At 42.1% G+C, this 20,336-nt stretch overlaps 3 protein-coding genes across 6 annotated transcripts; 2 read left to right on the forward strand and 1 right to left on the reverse strand.

The window, feature by feature from the left end:
• Positions 1-6,977: 6,977 nt before the first annotated feature.
• Positions 6,978-15,648, forward strand: triobpb (TRIO and F-actin binding protein b). Of its 4 annotated transcripts, XM_054760746.1 has the most exons (13): positions 6,980-7,340; positions 8,156-8,212; positions 9,668-9,736; positions 9,840-9,929; positions 10,023-10,132; positions 10,849-11,278; positions 11,633-11,870; positions 12,074-12,185; positions 12,915-13,074; positions 13,217-13,318; positions 13,886-13,972; positions 14,400-14,604; positions 14,706-15,648. In XM_054760746.1, exons 1-12 carry the CDS (start codon positions 7,335-7,337, stop codon positions 14,559-14,561), a joined length of 1,623 nt encoding a protein of 540 aa, XP_054616721.1. In that variant the 5' UTR covers positions 6,980-7,334; the 3' UTR covers positions 14,562-14,604; positions 14,706-15,648. The 4 variants fall into 4 exon arrangements, with proteins under 4 accessions (XP_054616722.1, XP_054616721.1, XP_054616723.1 ...); XM_054760748.1 differs by having other exon boundaries at positions 11,008-11,278; positions 14,400-15,648; XM_054760745.1 differs by having other exon boundaries at positions 6,981-7,340; positions 14,400-15,648.
• A 134-nt stretch (positions 15,649-15,782) lies between these two features.
• ndufa6 (NADH:ubiquinone oxidoreductase subunit A6) lies at positions 15,783-17,938 on the forward strand. The gene is made up of 3 exons (XM_054760753.1): positions 15,783-16,021; positions 16,917-17,032; positions 17,096-17,938. Exons 1-3 carry the CDS (start codon positions 15,883-15,885, stop codon positions 17,225-17,227), a joined length of 387 nt encoding a protein of 128 aa, XP_054616728.1. The 5' UTR covers positions 15,783-15,882; the 3' UTR covers positions 17,228-17,938.
• On the reverse strand, positions 17,753-18,752 carry LOC129171771 (essential MCU regulator, mitochondrial-like). Its single transcript, XM_054760754.1, has 2 exons — positions 18,558-18,752; positions 17,753-18,389 (listed from the first exon to the last, which is right to left on the reverse strand). The coding sequence occupies exons 1-2, from the start codon at positions 18,699-18,701 to the stop codon at positions 18,246-18,248; spliced, it is 288 nt and encodes a 95-aa protein (XP_054616729.1). The 5' UTR covers positions 18,702-18,752; the 3' UTR covers positions 17,753-18,245.
• Between the last annotated feature and the right edge of the window lie 1,584 nt (positions 18,753-20,336).

Here is a 20,336-nt window from a genome sequence, read left to right on the forward strand (position 1 = left end):
TAGATTCAGTCTAATAGCTTCTCATAGAAGGCCTTCTTGACACACACTCACATAGCACAATCAAAGTTGTGCAACACATGCATACGACTGATGGGAAAAATACTGGGAGACACACAATTGCTCTCACGCATTGAAGCTTAACTCGTACTTCTACACAAACGTAACTTTTGCTTCCTAGAAGGGTGCGGAAACCGCTGTATCGACTCTGTGTACTTTCATTCTGGGCTCTTCCTCGAGTTTCGTCATTGACGATGATGAGTCCAGCGCTGTAACCAAATATATTGCTTTTACGTTTTAATACAATTTGAAACCCTTTTAAATTGTGTGATCATTGACTACTACTTTAATAGCAACACGGTTTATTACAATTATTATTAGTACATATTTATTATGTACTTATTATGTACTAAGTACATACTTATTATTAGTATGTGCTTCGTATATTTCTACATTCTTTGTAAATAATCTTAATAAATTTTCATTTTGTAATATTATCACTTAATTCCCATAATATTTTGACTTTATAGTCATATTATTACTCTTCCCAATCCAAAGTTTAAAAAAATGACAACTTTATTTTGTTTTGTTTCTCACTGATTTAAAAAAAACCCAACAAAAAAATAACCTCTAGGCTGCTAAAATGACATTATTTTCCTCATAACATTACAAGTTTATTCGTGTAAAATTGCAACTTTTTTGCTCTAATATTTTGACTTTATTCTTTTTAAAACTACATCTATTTTTTCCATTTCTGTTTTTCATTTTTTTAAATTAATTTTTTAATTTTTCAACTATTTCAATTTTCTTCAGTCCCATAATATAACTTTTTCCGCAACCTAATTTTCAAAAATTACAACTTTATTTCTTGTTTTGTTTGTTTCTTGCAATATTATGACTTGGAAAAAAAAACATAATTTTTTTTAATATTTAAACTTTGTTTTTAAAATGACGTTATGTCTCTCATAATATTATGACATTATTCTCTTAAAATCACAATTTTTTCTTGTTAGATTCCAACTTTTTTATCTTAATATTTTAACTTCATTCTTAATTGTTACGGGCCAATAAAAAAAACAACAACTGTGGGCCACACATGGCCCCCCGTACCGTACTTTGGACACCCATGGTGTAGGGATCTGACATTTTACCATCAGCTAAGTCACAATGAAATATCTTTCTATGCCAAGACTATTAAAGAAGATGAGTTTATGGTAACAAAAATGTAAATAATTAATGGCAAAAGCCTTAACCTGGCTCAGGTTACAGAGGTGTAACCCTAATCGAACAGCAGACTGCACATGCGAGTGTGTCGGAGGTGAGAGACTGTTGAAGGAGATGTAGCGCCACACATTTTATTTCCTTACGTGCCTTCCATTATCAAATTACCCTGTAATTGAATCGAGGGTACACCTTTTAATGCCCCATCTTCATTTGGAGACAGATTTTAACATCCTGTGTGAGCTGTTTGCCGCCGTCCCTGCGGTACAGCCATGGCTGCGAGGTCCTGACTGGTCCTTGTCTGTCACCCTGACAGGAGGATTCGGACCGTTTGTCTGTGGTGAGCAGCTACTGTGATGTCAGCAGAGGCTGGCCGGGTCATGAGGAGAGCTCTTTGTGCATCCTGAGCCCAGACTGTGAGCTGTATATCTGTGACGGAGACGACGACAACAGCACTGACAGGTAGGGAAACTGACTAGATGACCAAAGCCCTGACATACAAATACTGTAACCATGCCTCTTAATAATAATTACAATAGTTAGTTGTAACAGTCCTGCTTTAAATATCATGATAATCAGTAGTTACTGTGGAAAATAAGCTAACTCTCGAATTACAGTACGGGCCAAAAGTTGTTTTTTTTGTTTTTGTTTTACCAATAAATTAACAGTAAATAATGAATTCACTAATTAGGGTTTTAGACTTGCATTGTTTGATAAGTAGCTTTTTAGTTTTGGGACTAATTTAAGCCATTTAGGCATGCTATAAAAGTAATACAACTATGACGAATAAAAGTGGAAGTTCACAAAATATTGGGAATTTTCAAATAATTACAAGAAATACTGGGAATCGACTGGAAAGTCGCACAATTGTAGCTTAGACTACTAATCGAAATAAATAAATAAACCTAAATGTTTAGTAAAAATAGCATAATCTTGGTAATGAGCCAGTCTTATTTCTACCTTGTACTATGCACCCCTCAGTCCCTCAATGCCCATTTTTATTTTATTTTATTCATCATTCTTGTTTATTGTTTGACTGTAAGTACTCTTCACAAATGGTCATTTTTAAAATCGTGTATTAATTAATTTATGACAAAGTGCCCATTATTATTTATTGAATGTGGTAGTTTCTATAAATTACCCATTCATTAAATTCCTGTCCGTCTTCATAATTCCCATGGAAAGACATTGAATATTTCCAAAATTCCTCAGCTAAACTTCATAATGCTAGAATTGTCTGTCGCTTTGCGAAGCCTAAGCGTCAGGCGATCAGGCGAAGTCGTGCTGAATACTTTCACTCTAACGTACAAAAACAGTTTGGTTCTTTTCTTGTTGGCTTCTATGAAAGAGGCAGAGGAATATGTACAGTATTTTGCTGCCACTGCTAAAACATATCTAATGGCGGCTAAAAACTTGTACATCTCTGACTTGACTGCTGTACTTGTGTATTTATTCAGGTGCGAGCTGTTGATAAGTGGAACCCAAGTTTGAAGAGTTTTTAAAGACGTGACTAGCTACACCAGCCATGATCGCAGTTGACTGAATGTATTTCTCTGCCTGCTCCTTCTGCCTGCATCTTTTATTCTTATACCTGCAAGTAGCTGTCTTGATCGGAGTGACTACCGAGAGCTGAGTGGCTCCGGGAGTGCAGACGACGAATATCTACCACTGAGAATGACTCGACTTGACCCGGCACCTCGCCGACCCACCCCTCACGCCTGGATGGACGACTCACTGAGCAGAGACGGCTTCGGTAGGCGCCCAGGTACCGGTACATGCTTGTTGGCTTGATACTGTGACGTATTGGGAGTAAGTCAGTATATCATGTTCTGAGTGTGAGTCCTATACAGTATGAGCCTTCTGTGAACCTATGACTTACTGCACTTTGCCATTCTACAGCGTATCCGGTTACAGCCAAAGGTGTTCTTTACCTGGCAATACTTGTGATGCTAGCACCTGAGGTGTCCTCAAGCAGTCATCAGTAACATAATATACAGTAGCTTAGGTCGTGTCTGGAAACCTTTGTGCTGAGTATTTTGTCTTAGTGCTACTCATCGATTCTATTTTGGTCACATTGTTTGACTCCTCTTTTCTTCCAGGCTTAAAAGAAGACAAAGACAAGCGTGAAAGTGGCTACTTCTCCTTGGGGAGGGCAGCTGGCACCCATTCGCTCCGTGATAACAACCCACCCGAACCATTCCGCCATTTTGAGAGAGGACATCCAGTCTTCAGTAGCAAAACCATCGAGCCCAAAGATACCATCCCCTTCAGAAATCCTAATCTTGGCGTGGCCTCTGAGAGGCAGGTGCCGGAGGTTCTGGATAAAGATGTGCCCGTGGATGTGCCGCCTCCTGACGCCTATGACATCGCTGTTGAGGTGGAAGCACAGGTCGGCCCTCGTTCACCGAGCCCGACTCCTTTCAAGATAGCCGAGTCGCTTGCCTCGACTGGCCGAAAAGGTTTTATCAGTTCTTATGACAGAGGAAACCCGAGCTACAACTCTTCCTATCAACAACCCGGGCGCTTCGGTTCTTCAAGGCAAAGCTCAGCTCTACAGTCTCGCTCCTCTTCTCCCGCTCGTGGAAACTCTCTATTGAGGGGTGGTGAGTTTTCTTCCGCCCTCAGAGGCCATACCCTTGATGGCGCAGGGTGGTCCAAGGGTATAGATTCAAGACCACAAGGCTCCTTGCAAGGAGCACGTGGGCAACGTATACAATCTGGGACTTTGCCCAGAAACTTTCAAGCATTTGCTGGTTCAATCAAATCCCAATCCAGAACGGTGTCTGATTTTAGGAGTGCCTTACGGAAAACAGAGGTCAATGGTTCGGTCAGTGGTCGGGATCGCGAAAGCAGAAGCTCTTCTCCTGGAAGAACGTCACTCCGCAGCAGTTCCTTACACAGACTCAACAGTCGTGCAAGCTCCCCATCTCGGAGACCTGAGAGTCGCTATGATGCTCGTGGGTCTTCGCCGCCAAGAAGAGCCTATAGTCCATTTAGCCAATCTGTCCTTCGGAAATCAGAATCGGTGTCATCACTGGATGGACGAAGTCATCATGGACGCTGCGGGTCCCCAATAAGAGAAGGTTATGACATTGAGAGTCAGGCTCTCCTGCGAAACCTCACAGCAGGAAATGCACTTAATGGTCAAGATGACGAAAACACTACCAGTTCTCCAACCAGACGGGGTTATGACCCATCAAACCAACCGAAACTTCACAAGAGTAGTACAGCTGGTCGCAGTCAAGAAGATCCTGAAAGAAGGTTCTTGAAAAGTGCTGGTCAGTATCCACTGAGAAAAACCGATAGCAGTGCTTCATTTAATGATCGTCAAAGTCGAAATGCTTCTCCTTCAGGGAGAAGTTATGAAGCTCCCACTCAGTCTATACTGCGCAGCTTCGAAGCAAGCACTCGTGACAGCCATAACTCCTTATCGACCAAGCAACGCTACAGCGCTCCTCGCCAAACCTCATTTGGTAAAAGTGAACCTAGCAGCTCTCCGAAGAGAAAGAACCACAACAGCCGCAACGCCTCCCCATCTAGAAATGCCACGAGTGACCCTCCAGGATACTCCGTCCTCAGAAATGCCACCAATGGAGACGCCAGTCGTTCATTGCACAGGAAAAACAATTACTTTGACTCAAAATCTGACCCCAATCACTCGCCACGCTCATGGCGCCAATCAGCACATTCCCTGCGTAGCTCATCCTTATCCCGCGCTGCTTCTCCTGCCATGCAGAACGCAACCGGCAACACCTTACAACCTCCTAGGAGCCCTGGTAATGCTAGATCCCGGATCAGAAGACACAGCCTTGAAAAGCGATTCCCCAATGACAGAGGACATTGGCATCGTGCTGGAAGCCCTTCACCTACACGTCAGATCAAAATGCAAAGTCATACTTTCTCACAGAGCTCCATGGATTCCTCCGAGTCAGGCCAGCTGTCGGTAGGGTCCACAGGTAGAAACAAGGAAGAATATGCCACGATTGCTGACCTGCCTAAGGTAAAAATGATCCATCAGAGGGAGGACCATAGCAACATGGAGAGGCCTCACAATCACCAGCATTCCCGCAGACAGGAACTCTTCAAACCAGCCAGGTACTTGATATGGCAAAAGTACCACCGTGATGGAGAATGTGCTGTAGGATAGTGTTTACATTTGCTTCTTCTGAACAATTAAATGGACTATATCTATCTCTAGCCACTCCCTGAGCAAGCATCCCTTTAGAGCCTGGGAGGACAATGGAGAAACTGACAAGGAACGGTACTATGGCGGCAGTGGGTATCTGTCACGGGCTCACTCCTCTACCTCATTGCAGGTATGCAGGGATTAATGTTAGCTATTGATCTAACTGTGAGCGCCACAGGAGCCTAGTGGTTAGCAAGTGTGGAGTTTGCAAGTTCTCCTTACGCTTGTGAAGGCTTTCTCCGAGTACTGCGGCTTCCTGCCCATAGGCTTTTTTTCTCCATCCATTTAATGTAAAAGCCCTGCTAATAACTTGTTATATCACCGTAAATTCAACATATAAAAGATAAAGTTTGCTGTGTTTCAGAGGTCTTGCAGTCCCACTGCGGATGAGGGCGGTTTTTGGAAAGATAGCCATCACAAATCAGCACCAATGCAGGTACAGCTGGTTTGCTTTTATGACACGTGTCTATGTACAAACAACTCGTCCTCCTTTCAAGTGCAGCTACTTTTGTATTGTATGTACTTTATTTATCCCACAGCGGGGAAATTTACTTGTTACAGCAGCAAGACAAGTAAAGAGAACAGTGTAAAGAAAGCATAATGTCTACAACATGGTTCAGGTGGTGCAGGTGTTGTAGAGCCTGACAGCGGTCGGTATGAAGGACCTGCGGAACCTCTCCTTCTTACACCGTGGGTGTAACAGTCTGGTGCTGAAGGAGCTGCTCAGGGAAACAACAGTGTCATGTAGCGGGTGAGAGGTGTTGTTCATGATGGATGTCAGCTTTTCAAGTTAATAAATTGAATCCGGGGGGGGGGGTTTGCTAATAAAATTTAGTATCACATAATGACGCCGTTGTATGCGTGCTTCAGAACAAGAAAGTGTACTTGTGTACAGTAATAAACATTATCTTTCTGTAATACATTTACCAGACCTGATGACAGTTTGCATAGTGTTCAGTGTGATTATACAACTTTTATGGGTACTGCACCTGAACCTGCTGCCAGAGCTGTGTTTTTTGTAAGACGCTTTCCCGGCAGGCATTTGTTAAGACTGAGCTTTGCCACTTGTGGTGTGCTTGGGCATGTGTTGAAATTCCTGGGCTGCACCAAGTGAAACCAACAGTTACTAAGCTGAGTGACCCGGATGTGGGTGGCGCGAGACAGTAGAGGTGGGCGATACTACAAATGTTGCTATCGATCCGATACAAAGTCAATACAGAGTTAGTGTCGCCGAGACCTATGCTTTTTGCTTGGATATTTTTTCAGGATCTTTGAATGATTTTGTGATTTCTGACTAAAATGTATGGATCATGTGTTTAATTAAAATAACACAAGACTGTATCGGCACTTTTTGTGAATGATTAAACAGTAGTAGAGAGAGAGTTAGTTTGTAAACCATGTATAGATATTTAAACAACATATTTGAACAACACAACGAAAACAGATTTTTTGTGAAAATAGACGTAGAAGACTGAAAAATATAGATTCACCGCACTAGCATCGATCCGATACCGCCTTGGTATCGATATTTGAATCGGCCCGCCCACCTCAAGCAGACAGCAGCAGCGCGCGAGCCCAAGATGTGTTTTGTTTAAAGATCAGACCGGAGCCGCCCAGGAAGTGGAGCACAAGACAAGATAGATGTGTTGCCCCATACTTAGACACCATTTACGTAGAAAACATCAGTCTTTAGTGGAGACAATTCACTTCCTGTTGCGAATGTTGACGCTTCCCCTGATGGGAGTGTGAATGGCGCGGTTTTATCTAATGTCGCCTAACGTCAGTGTTGTACAAGAAAGTGGTATTGACGGATAACTTGGAGCGAAATTGAATAGGGAGTCTCGGCAGAGAGAGACGTGGTATTTTTCATGAGGTAACAGTACTTTTTGCCTTCCTTTTTTTTCTTTAAACCTAACCGGATCCTGTTATCATGACGGTAAGTAGTTCTCAAAGCTTTGCTTTCTTCCTCTGTCAAAAAGATACAAAGTTGCTTTTGTGTGTGTGTGTGTGTCGCGTTCACATCAATTAAATCCTCTCGGAATGTTCTTTTCAGTATTCATGTTTGTTTTTTACATTGCGATATGACTTGTATCGAACCGTCCTGTACGTGTGCGACACTTCAAGTTGGTAGCTTCATGCTACTCGCGCTTTGAACATTCAAACTGACAGAAAATGTTGTTTTCTTTCTCCGCCAACTGCGATTTTCGGTATTTCTGTATTCTTACAACCCTTACTTTCATGTCTTTCGTGGTTTTTTGTTTACTGTAGAAGCCGCTGAGCCGAGCTTGTTTTGTGTGCGTCAGTTATGAGTTAAGCTCGCTGTTAGCAAGCATACAGAATCAGAATCATCACCCACATACATTTGGTAGTCTCCACTGTGGGTAAGACTGGCACTTGTAGCTAGCTGAATAATAAATTGAAAATGAATGGTACCAAAACTGTATTCACATTTCAACTCTGATATATGAATGCGTTTTGAAACCCAGTGGCAAAATAGTACGGCGTTTTCCTTCTGATTTGTTTATTTATCCACAAAGAACAGAATTTCTTGCAGTGCTTCACTACAATACTTCATTTATATTATCTGAACTGAATATTGATTACCTTGATGAGAGGACACATTCCCCCTACATTAGCAATTAAAAAATACAAAGAGGAAAAAAGCATCTTTGCTCTCCTCCTTTCTCTGTATTTGTCTTTTCTGGTGAAGATCCTTGACATTAAGATTGTGATCTTCTCTCTGCCCCACAGCCTGACCTCCTGAACTTCAAGAAGGGATGGATGTCAAAACTAGATGAAAGTGGAGAGGTAAAGTACCACAGAAAGTGAATTCACTAAAAAAAGAGGAACCTAACACAGTGCAGTGCTACGTTGATATCTGTAAACATGACACAAGTGGCCTTGAAGCCTCTCTATTGTGTAACATTCTCAGAACCTGGGAGATCTTAACCAGGATGTTCTATTTTATGTATGTTTTGAAATGGTTCTGAGGTGAAATGGAAATTTCATGGTTGTAATTGTTGCATTATCGCATTATAGTGATGATAAAATGAATCTTGGATAACATTTGGTCTTTTCCTGATTGCAGAGAGGGGGGAAATTATATTTACTGTAATCGCATCCTGGAAAATGATTTGCAGTAGAAGTGATTACTGATGTGCTATTTGCAAAATACGCACACATGTTCTGCTACACAGATAACATTGACGAGGTACAGGAACTTTGGAAATCCAATAACAGTACTTACTTTTTGTGTCCACTGCCACTGCCATCATGTTCATCAATTAGCTTGGGAAGCGCCTTGAACACCTTCTGTGTCACTTCTAATACACACCAGCTGCAAAGCAAGAAGCCAGGCTAAATAGTCCTGGGTCAAATTACTTTAAGTGAATTGTGTATTCATACCTAAAATCATGTGGTGTCCAATCATCATGAATGTTATCACTGACGTTATTTCGTGCAGTGCAAGGTTTTATTTGCCACTACTTTACTGAACGTGACATTGTTATTGTTATTGTCTTTTTACATGTTTCTGGTATGATGCGGCAGTGATTGAACACTGCAAAAAAAACAAGCAACTTTTGAGCGGACCTCTACTTTAAATTGTGACTCCCTTGTTAGGTTTTTTTTTTTTTTTTGGAACACATCCATCCATCCATCCATTTTCTATACCGCTTCTTCCTCATTAGGGTCGCGGGGGCATGCTGGAGCCTATCCCAGCTGACTTCGGGCGACAGGCGGGGTACACTCTGGACTGGTCGCCAGCCATTCGCAGGGCACATATAGACAAACAACCATTCACACTCACATTCATACCTATGGACAATTTAGAGTCGCCAATTAACCTCACCTGCATGTTTTTGGAATGTGGGAGGAAGCCGGAGTACCCGGAGAAAACTACATGTCACGTGTAATATTTTTTAAATGGGTTGTTTTAGAGCTGCGATAATTAATCGATGATTAATCCATTATCCAATTAAGAACTACTTTGGCATTTGTTTGGTTTTTTTTATTTAAAAATATAAATATCCTGATTTCAGTCTCTCACATGTGGATATTTATATTATCTCCGTAGTCATCCATGAAAGCACACCTATTATCTTTGTGTTTTAGGCAAAACCATTACTCGATTAATTAAAACAGATGAATCGATAATGATTTAGTTGCAGCCCTATTTTTTTGTGGTTTTTTGTATTTGTGTGTCTGTTTTAAGAAATCCGACATTGCATTGTTTGACAATTAATATCTTCATCACAAATTCAGTGGAAGAAGCACTGGTTTGTTTTGACTGATGCAGGACTGAAGTACTACAGAGACTCCAGTGCAGAAGAGGTATGTTTTGTTTTTGTGATAGCGTGTTACGTTTTTTGAAAAACGATTCCCAAGAAAACAAAGTGGAATATTAATAAAAAAGATGCTTGGATGTTCTGGACAGAAAGATGATCTGGATGGCGAAATTGATTTAAAATCCTGCGTGAAGGTGTCCGAGTTTGATGTGGAGAAGAACTATGGGTTTCAGATACAGGCGAGTATTTTTGTCATCGTTTTACATCATCGTACTGCATTTCCTGTAGCCGTATAATTAAATATTTCTATTTGTTTTCTCTTACTTCTCCAGACGAGGGATTCCTCGTTTACGCTCTCTGCCATGACAGCAGGAATCAGGAGGAACTGGATTGAAGTTTTAAAGAAGTGCATCCGGCCGAGTAGCACCCCAGACCTCACACAGTAATTGCCTTATTACCATATTTATTAACAAACACTAGGGAATAGAATAGGGAATCTGTAGCTTTTACCAGGTCATGTGACATCAACATGGGGTCCAGTCAGTTGTGACCCATGATACAAAATTCTTCTTAGATCTGATTAAGTTCCAAATAGCGTGCTTTGTACTGTTCGTGGTCCTTGTTATGCAATTGGCAGCATTGTTCATGAGAACATTTCTTGCTAAAGTTGTGACTTGGGCTTGTGCAGCGAGAGAAGTGGCCTGTTGCTGTATTTTATGCTTATATACGGTGCATTTAGAAAGTATTCATAGTGCATTTCCACATGAGAGGTGCTGCAAATGGGACGTGTGCCAAGGTTGTGGCATCATTTTTAAAAAGACTTGAGGCTGTATTTGCTGCCAAAGGTGCGTAAGCAAAGTATTAAGCAAAGGCTGTGAATACTTATGTACATGTGATTTCTTAGGTTTAAAAAAAAATGCAAACATTTAAAATGTTTTTCATGTTATTATGCAGTGGTGTGTGCAGAATATTGAGGGAAACGTAACAAAATGTGGAAATGGTGAAGCGCTGTGAATACTTTTTGAGTGCTCTGTCATGAGCTGCCACCACCTGTTAGTTTGCATTCATGACAAGGCTCTGCTTTTCTCTTACAAGTGCTATAAAACCACAAATTGTTACTTTGAATTGAAAATATTTTTCCTCTCAAATAATCTTCAGGCTGCCTGATAGCGGTAGTGACAAAGAAAACTCCCACACGCACATTCAGCTGACTTCCCGCCGCCTGCCATCGCATCACGCTGATGTTCCGTCAGAAGCTCCTCCTAACCAGCGCCGGTTTGACTATGTTGAGCTGTCGCCCGTTCCTTCCTCCTCCAGCCTTCTGTCAGCCAATCAGAGAGAGACAGGGGAGAGGCAGCGCAGGGAGCAGAGTCAACGGCAGGAGGAAAGGACTCGGGACGCCACGAGTAGCCAGTGGGAGGCCGTGCTGTCTCGGAAGGGCACCAGCGGAGGAGGGACTCAGAGGCTACGCATGGAGGACGAGATAGAGAAAAAGTGGGCAGAGTTTGAACGCATGCCTTTGAAGGAGAACCCGACAGTGGTGTCACGGCCTTCCAGCCAGTCAGCCAATGAGGCGCTGCAGAGGGAGGTAGTGCGTGGAGTTGATTTTCTAATTTGCAAACAAAGTGAAGATGCAAATTAACCCTTCATCTCTTTTTGATGAAGTTTTCTCTTTCTGCTTTTTAACACTACAAATAGTCAATTTCCTGCAGGCATGCTTTTGCTTTCGCAATTTTCCCTAAAGTTCTTCAATTCTCGATCTGGCAATGAGGAAACATAATGAATAGACTTGTGGAAGACTGCTACATCTCCTGTTTGTTGTGGGTTCTGAAGTGCTTCTTTGGATTGCTTTTAGTAACTATAGATATACAGTAGTTATTGAATAGATCTGCTTCTGCGCGGCTTACAGCCGGCTTTACCTCCCACTCTTGTCTCTCCTCAGGTGGCGTCACTGAGGCAGCAGCTTGAGCAACTGCAACAGGGGGGAGGAGGGGGAGGGGGGAAAGGGATGCGGGGCGGCTGCGGCCCCGACGGCCCCTGCAGCCGCAGCCTAGCCGCTATGGACCGCGCTCATCGGCACGCCATGGAGGAGCAGCAGAGGCAGCACGACCGCCAGATGGCAGAGTTGGAAATAGAGAAGAAAATGCTGTTGCGGGAGGAAATTGAGGATACCGCACGGGGTAAGCTTGATCGATTGCTAGAAGTGTGTGTTAGTGTAAAAACGTGACTCGGTATTAAGAAATGAAATGTACGGTGGTAATAAGGTCATAGAAAAAAGCAACCTATTTGTGGTTGCCTTCACAAGCAGCAATACAAGAAGGTGCCACTTCATTCCAAGAATATCATACGGCTGTTGTATCCCAGTTGTGTTTTTATGTTTTAGTGATGGAGGCACTGAAGAAGAAACACAAACAGGAGCTGGAGAGCGAGGCGGAAAAGGTCAAAAGACTTAGCAGCGGAGTCCTCGACCCACAGACTTTACGAGACCAGCAACAGTAAGATACGTTTGTCGGTGTGACAGTTTTTGTATGAATCGTTTTTTTGTCAAAAAGTTCTGCTAAAATTTGCACTTAAGGAACTAGTCTAGTCTGCACAGGAAGTCCACATCAACAAGAAGATTCATCCATTTGTCATTTTTTATTTTTTCACATTGTTTTCTGCCTGTAAAACTATAATTACTCTGCTCTCGCTGCTACATTGCGTCTTTGTCTACAATCACGTCTACTGTAAAGGTAAAAGTAACCTTAAATGTTCATTTATTCCTTTCATTCATCATTTATAAGCATTTCAAATTGGTTTCTGCATGTAAAATCAATTGTAAAACTATACAAATGTGTTTTGCGTTTTGCCTTTGTGGAACGGCTTCATTGGATTTACATTATTTCTAATTGGAAAAATTGATTTCGGACCATCTGGAACAGATTGACACTAACTCAGGTTCCAACTCTATTTGTGTTATTCACGTTTTACTTTGAAATAACTGTACCATGAATTGATTCTGTGTGACTTTGCGCAGTCATTTCAGTGCCTTGTTTAAGCACAAGGGATGACCACAGTTACCACCAAAGAATTTGGCTGTGGTTGCTTCGGAATCTTCATATCAAGCATCATTTCCCAATCTTTCTGTTGGGTCTCTTGTACTGATTCTGAAGTTTAGTTTGCAAAAAAAAAAAAAACAAAACCCCAACATGGTAAGCACAGTGTTATGCGCTTGGTCTCTGCAGGTCAGAGAGTCAGGCCTTGCAGAGAGAGCTGGCAGGACTATCAGAGCGCTATTCTCAGAAGTGTCTGGAGCTAAACCGGGCTGAACAGAGCAATGCTGAAAGAGAGCAGGAACGCGGTCAAAAGGAGACAGAGCTGGAGCAACTGAGGAAAGAGAACCAAGTGAGTTTTACCGCAAGAACCCAAGCGATATATTGGCCATGTGAGAGTCATTCCTTAATGAAAGCAAAGTCTTATCTATAAATGTTTGCGTTGTATTTGCCTCATGCAAATGTAATTCATTTACAAGAAATATTCCATTCAGAACTTAAAGGAGCGTTTGGCAGAGGAGATCTGTCGTATACGATATAGCAACACAGATCTGGGTTCGAAGGACAACAGAGATGTGACATCCTGTGAATTAGAGGTAAGGAGCTTCATGTTTCTGCAAATTCCCTGCTATGCAAAAGGTAGTTCTCCATACCAGTGGTATCTTCTACATTGGCGCTGTCCTACCTCAATTACCACCCATTATGTGATGGAAAAAGGCAAATGAATGTGTTGTGCCACCTGGTGTGTTGGACTCGCCCACCTATCACCCAAATGTAGCTACATGGTTTAAAAATGCATCAAAAAAGTCTGTGGAAACAATAGCAGTCATACTTTCCTTTTTATTGTGGGGAAATATACGACTACGTGGAAACATGTTCTGCTGTTTTTAAATGAGGTAATGACGCATACCGTGACATCATAATGTTATGTATTGTTTAATATTGTTGAATTTGGCACAATCAGTTATTAATGATTGTTGATGACTTCAAGGTGCAAGAAAGCTGCTGTTCAGCGCAAGTTAGACAAAACACCTCATTCTCACCCTCAGTTGCCTCTGCAATATCCCTCCCACCCCCACCCCCGGCTTCAAACATCACTTCTCCAAATATGTGTGTCACGACTTTCAGGCAGGAAATGAAAACCACACTTGTTTGTCTTCCAGGTACTTGTCAGGGTGAAAGAAAACGAGATTGAGTACTTGTACAAGGAGATCAGCTGTCTACGGAATGAACTGCAGTTCCTTAACACGGTACTGGAGGTCATCAAAACAAATGCCTCCCTCGCGCACCATGCATTAAAAAAAAAAAACAAGTAACACATGTGGGGCATACAATGTAGCCTACTTGCACCACACGGACTATACAGGCGTCCAAATAAACACCTGCACACTAATACACATGCAAAACAATACTCTTTCATACTAATGTGTAACCCGCAAGGCATGCTGGGTAACCTTCTGTTGTGGAAGTGTGCTCCTGGGCTTCCCAGCAGGCCTTGCAGATTATGAATGAATATAAAATATTGTTTTTAATGTATATTAGTGTCTGCGTACAGTTACGTATGTGCGTTCCACATGTGCGAGTGAGGGTGTCAATATAAAGCGGCTTCACTGCATTTAAACAAGACCTTCTCAAGCAAGTTAATGTCCGTAAATAAACGTCCGTACTTTATTCCAGGAGAAGCGTCTGGCCAGTGTGCGATACGCAGAAGTGAATGAGGAGCTGAGCGGGATTAAAGGTCGGAGCGAGAGGGAGATCCAGAATCTAAAGGAGCACTTGAGGCTGGCCATGGCTGCTCTGCAGGAGGGCCAGAGGCTGGGGAACAGCCTGGACCACTGAGAGTCTACTGATGCTTCTGAGGTTCATTTTGACTCCATCAAAGGTTAGGACTGATGCTCGGGAGACACACAAGTCAACACCAACCCCTGGGATAGGTGGGAATTGAACTGTGCACGTGTAAATGTATGTGTGCCTATTTTGCAGGTGTGTCTGCTTTAATGTGACTGAATGGAAGAAAGAGAGAGACAGAAAAAGTATGGTCATACTTGTATCTTTGGGACTGTATGCGTGAAAGTGCCTTTTGTTTCAATGCTCGTGCCAATCGTCAGCATGGACAAGCTGTAAACTGGCCTCATTACACTGGACAACATGTGATACATAAACTGAACTTTTCCTTCCTTTATTCATGCTTCTGGCTCTCGTCAGTGCACGCAAGTATGTGCCTTTTTTTTTCTTTTAAAAACTGGAATATTTGTCAAACATTATTGTTGTAGTTTAAGGCATTTTAGGTTATTTTTGAACAGCTTTTACAACAAGTCAACCGAGATTTTGTGTCTTTTAGCGCCTTTAGGCTGCAGAATGACAGAGCTGATGTCATCTGGTATTTGTTTTTTGAAAAATGTGCTTTGAAATGACGGCTTATCATTTCTGTTGTATTATTTTAACCTGGGTGGTTAGCACAGTTGCCTGACATTCAAGCAGGTCTCTGTAGTTTTAATTGCTTGCGTGGTTTTTCTCGGGGTACTCCGGTTACCTCCCACAGTCCAAAAACATGCATGTTAGCGTAACCGGAGACTCTAAATTTGCCTATAGGTATTAATGGTTGTTTGTCCATATGTGCCCTGTGATTGGCGACCAGTCCAGGATGTACCACACTTCTGGGATAGGCTCCAGCTCACCCGTACCCAAAAAGGATATGCAGTTAAAAATGAATGAATGTTTTTAACCAGGACTTTTTCCCCCTCATTATTGCTGGCATAATTGTGCTGTGAGCTCAACATTTGACAGGTGTTGCATAAATGAGCCGATTTGTTATTGATAAAGTGGTAAAATGACTTAGCTACCTGCCTTTTGGGAAAAAAAATATTTAATATACTGTATTTTCCTGTATAATGTAATTTATACACATTTTTTGCTATCAATAAAGTTTTAACTGAAGCACCTGTCATATTCAACTTTGCGTTTATCAAAATTAGTGATTTAAAGCAATACTTAATCTAAACATATATGAAGAAAATGTCTATAAATGCGAATAACAGCTTTGCAGCGGAAATGGGCAACGTAGTGCCTCCTGTCCTCTAGATGGCATCACTCGGTTTGTCAACAAAAATATACATTTCGAAGAAGAAACACCGGAAACGCCGTTGTAACCGCACCAGTCATGGCGTCCACAGCGGCGACCCGAGCTGCGACTGGAGCAGCTAAAGTTGTCAAGCCAATTTTTAGCCGGGATTTTAACGAAGCTAAACGGAGGGTCCGTGAGCTCTACCGGGCCTGGTACCGAGAAGTCCCGAACACAGGTATATCTGCCCAACCGTGTCTGTTTTAAAGGCAGCAGCTGTCAAGGTCGTATCTTTTTAGCTTACTGACAAGCTAGCAGTTAGTAATACTGTCGTTACCAAACATGCCACAGCCTTTCTTAAAGCAGATAAATGTAGTTATATTGTGCAACTCTTCTTAAATATATTTAAACAACAGTGTTTTTTATGTACGTATACGTAAAGGGCGGCGTTTAAAACTATTAAACGAGTCCTGCAATATTGCAATGTTTAAATTCAATATGAAACAGTGTGTTTGCTAAAGCACACCATGTATGGAGTATAGATTTATATTTTAAGTAATAATATAATCGTGTGAGGCGCTTGAACCAAGGGTGTCCAAAGTGCCGCCGGGGGCCTTTTTTTTTTTTTTTTTTTTTTTTTTTTTTAAATCTGCACCTCGTTTAAAAAAAATATTGGTCCCAACATATTTTAAAAATGTGAAATTATTATTAGATGTAGATTATTAGACCTATAGCACATAGCTAAGATGTTGATGTTTTGTTTGGATAGCTTATTTATCTATACTGGATTGGGTTGTTTGGGTTTAGTATCTGTAATGCGCAAAATGTATCAGTGTAAAACGTTTGGACACCGCTTGACTATCGATAAGCAACTGGCAATTTGGAGTCATTATGTGGTTATGATAGGCAAAACATTCAATGATAGCTAATGCAAGTAGCTAAACTTTGCCAAATCGCTATCATTAGCTGACAACAAACATGCGAGTGCATGTATTACATGGGGTGTGGCTTGCAATGATGGAGCAGGAAGAGTGTGAATTATAATGCTTTGAGTGCACCCGTTCAGTACCTAACCAAGCTTGAAAACGTTTCGTGCTGTGTCGACATGGTTTCTCATTTGTGCGCCTCCACAGTGGCAATGTTCCAGCTGGATATCACAGTGCAACAAGGGCGAGACAAAGTGAGGGAGATGTTCAACAAAAACAAGCATGTCACTGACCCCCGTCTCATCGACATGTTGGTCATCAAGGTAACTCTTAATATATACCACGCATTTGGGGGATTGGGTATTTACACATTTTTTGCCCTGCAGGGGAAAATGGAGCTCCAGGAGACAATCCAAGTGTGGAAACAGAAGACGCACGTTATGCGCTATTTCCATGAGTCTGAGGAACCACGCGCTGCTGATTTCCTGTCTAAATTCTACCGAGGTCATGAACCCTGAACCCCCGCCTACCTCAGATGTTCCCTTTGACTGTAAATACACATGTAACATTCACACACTGATGTTTGCGTCTGTTATTAACAATCAAACTGGCTTTATTGGGGTTAGCTGTTTTTTTCTAAATCTAAATGGAGTCAGAAATGAATTGGGGAAGATAGTATTGCAATTGAAGTTAATCTGGTCACACTGGTGGTTACGGCGCACTGCGATATATGACTCCAAAACTTTGTTTCAACCTAAGCGGTTTGGTACGTGAATATGACACTCGCTGGAGAACTAACGATGTGTGCTCAGCGGAAGAATACGCAATAAAGCGTAACTACACTAAAGAAGGATGTCGTCGTTCTCCCTCGCCTCCCATCCATCATGTCTCCCAAGTGCACAGCACACTTCCCCCGATGGCAGTGCAGCAAAGAAAAGGAAAGACACTCAACACTGTCCGCATTCCAGGTCCAAGTCGCTCAACCGCCGTGACCATCCTTGATGGTATCTGCTTATATGAAATTGACAGTGACATCTTGCATTTTTTTTAATGACAATTTCATTTATTTTTTTACTGTATTTTATGTCCGTCATGTGATCTGTGTACAGTGTGAGTGACTTAGGTGTTTATTCCACTTACAAAGTGTGGTAGCACCTCCTGTGTATGGATTGCTTGCGGTTTCTTTTTTTTTTTTTTTTTTTTAGACCATGTTATCAAAAGCTTTAGTACTGCATGCAAATTCACAACAATACATGCTGCATTTTTTCAGTATCAGCGACAATCCGGGGGCAAAGGAAGTCTGGTAAAGGATTCACCAGGTCAAATTTGTCCCAGTAGATGTCTAGACAAAACAATCTGTGAAGGAAAGGATGCAAAGATGATGAAAACAAATGTATGTACATAAACATGTGGCATTACTAATGTACACATATTTTTGTTAGACTTGAGTGTGAAGAGAGCCAGTTTTGATATTTCCTGGCTGTCGTTGAACGCAGCATCAGTATATACCTGTTGTCACGGGCGGCTGATGGTCCCTCAGTCGTCGTCGTCGTCGTCCTCCGGGACGAAGATGTCGTGTTCCTCCAGGAGCGCAGCAAAGTTTTTGCTGATCTGAGTCCCCACATACAAGAAGGGCACCACTACCACCGCAATCCGCAAAAGGCCGAATGAGGTCTGCTCCTCGGTGTCCCACACCCCACCATAGAAACAACTCGGTTAGTTCATGTCAGGAAAACGGGAAATGAAGTGAAAAGTCGTTCCTCCGTAGCCGTCATGTCGTCTTTGGGGGAAAACCTTCGGTACAGCAGGGAGTGAACCTTCTCACAGCTGCCGCAAATGAGCACTCACCTTGTTGGGTTTGGGCAGAATAGCCCCGGAGGAGGAGCACACAGCTGTCCGGCACGCTGTCACGGTCTTGGAGGGGGTCAGCCGAGAGGCGAGGACGTTTGTGAACGCCGAAACCCAGCGAAATCGACCGAGCGCCGACGCCATGACGGCAGCCTTTAAAGCGACGCGACAGCAATGCGGAACAACCACGTAGGGTAAACAGCGACACCCAGCGGCGAAGAAGAAATAAGGTGGGTATCGTGTAAAAGCATTAGGGTACACCTACCACGGGGTTGTGGGCAAAAGTTAGCATAGCATGTATATGTTGCGCCACCTAATTATCTCCGAATTTACAGTAAATCATATGTCTTCATTAAAATGTCCACTTGCAGAAAAAAACAGGCTGTTAAAGTGTACATTTTTTATGCTATTTGCGGAAAATTATTATCGTTTCCTTGTTTTTGCCAAACTAGCAACCATTTTAACCATCACCACCGTAACCATAACCACTTTTTGATAGATTTCTCTTTTCTTGCCCCTTCTTCCTTGAATTTTTCTGTATGCGTCCTGCAAAATTTTGGGCACCCCTGACCTAGCATAGCAGCATTAGAACGGAACTTGAAGTACTTGTATATTCAACATGGCATCTGCCTGGTAAAATCTGCTTTGTGTATTTAAATGACATGTAATGAATAAACATGTATTGTACTGAGTAGCCAGCCCTACGCTGCGGTTACACTTCTATGGTTATCACACTTTTTGTCTTTGCCATCACTGCTACCCTTTCACAGAAGAGACATCTATACTAAAACCTTACACATAAAACATTCAAAAGTGGAAATAAAATTTGTTTTATATTTTTATATTATAAAAATAAAAAGGCAATAAAATACTTTAAAATGAATTCAGAGCTTTTTAGTTGAATATTGTCTGCCTAGTTGTTTTAGAATATTTTTTAGAGGATCGTGTTCAGTCGGCACACAGAATGACACAGACACATCAAGGTATTTTAGCCTAAACAAGGGCGTATTTATTTAAGCATCAACACACAAGATATATGATTGCAGCGAAAAAGCCTCTTACCTACGCCAACAGAGTGGAGAGCCAACACCCGTGGAAGAGTTCGCGTCAATCGGCTGGGCGTTCGATCACAACCCGCAGCAGACTCCGTCTAGGTGTTTTCGCTCTCCCCTCTTTATACCAGTCTGTTCGTGCGAGCGTGAGAACGGGGTGGCCGGCCCCGAAACTCAGGCATTCGCACGCAGAGTTACTATTTTTTAACAAGCACCTGGTAGGCAAGGTCAGCAGACATACAGTGGGAAGTGAATATTCAGAACAACATAAACCCTTTCTCACATTCGTATCAAGCACCTGGTAGGCAAGGTCAGCAGACATACAGTGGGAAGTGAATATTCAGAACAACACAAACCCTTTCTCACATTCGTATCCTGGGAAATGGATGTTCAGAACAACACAAACCCATCACCCTTTCACATTCCACTCTTGATGTTCTGAACATCATTTTCCTCAATTCATAAAATCTTCATTATTCATCATGTTCCCCTCCCAATTATTCCAATTAACCAGATCGTGTTGCACCTTCTCAAGTAAATCCGCCCGTGTGTCACAGACAAATTCACCCCACATCATATTCCCCGCAACATGAAAATTCCAAACATAAATATCCGGTCCCCCGCTTTCCACAATTACCTCAATTTTGGTAAGCCCAAAAGGGGCATCGCTTTCACACACAGCAATTCGCATACTACTACCACTGATTAAAAATTATTCTCTCAAGCT

Source organism: Dunckerocampus dactyliophorus, chromosome 18, assembly GCF_027744805.1.
Source record: "Dunckerocampus dactyliophorus isolate RoL2022-P2 chromosome 18, RoL_Ddac_1.1, whole genome shotgun sequence".
Classification (NCBI taxonomy): Eukaryota; Metazoa; Chordata; class Actinopteri; order Syngnathiformes; family Syngnathidae; genus Dunckerocampus; species Dunckerocampus dactyliophorus.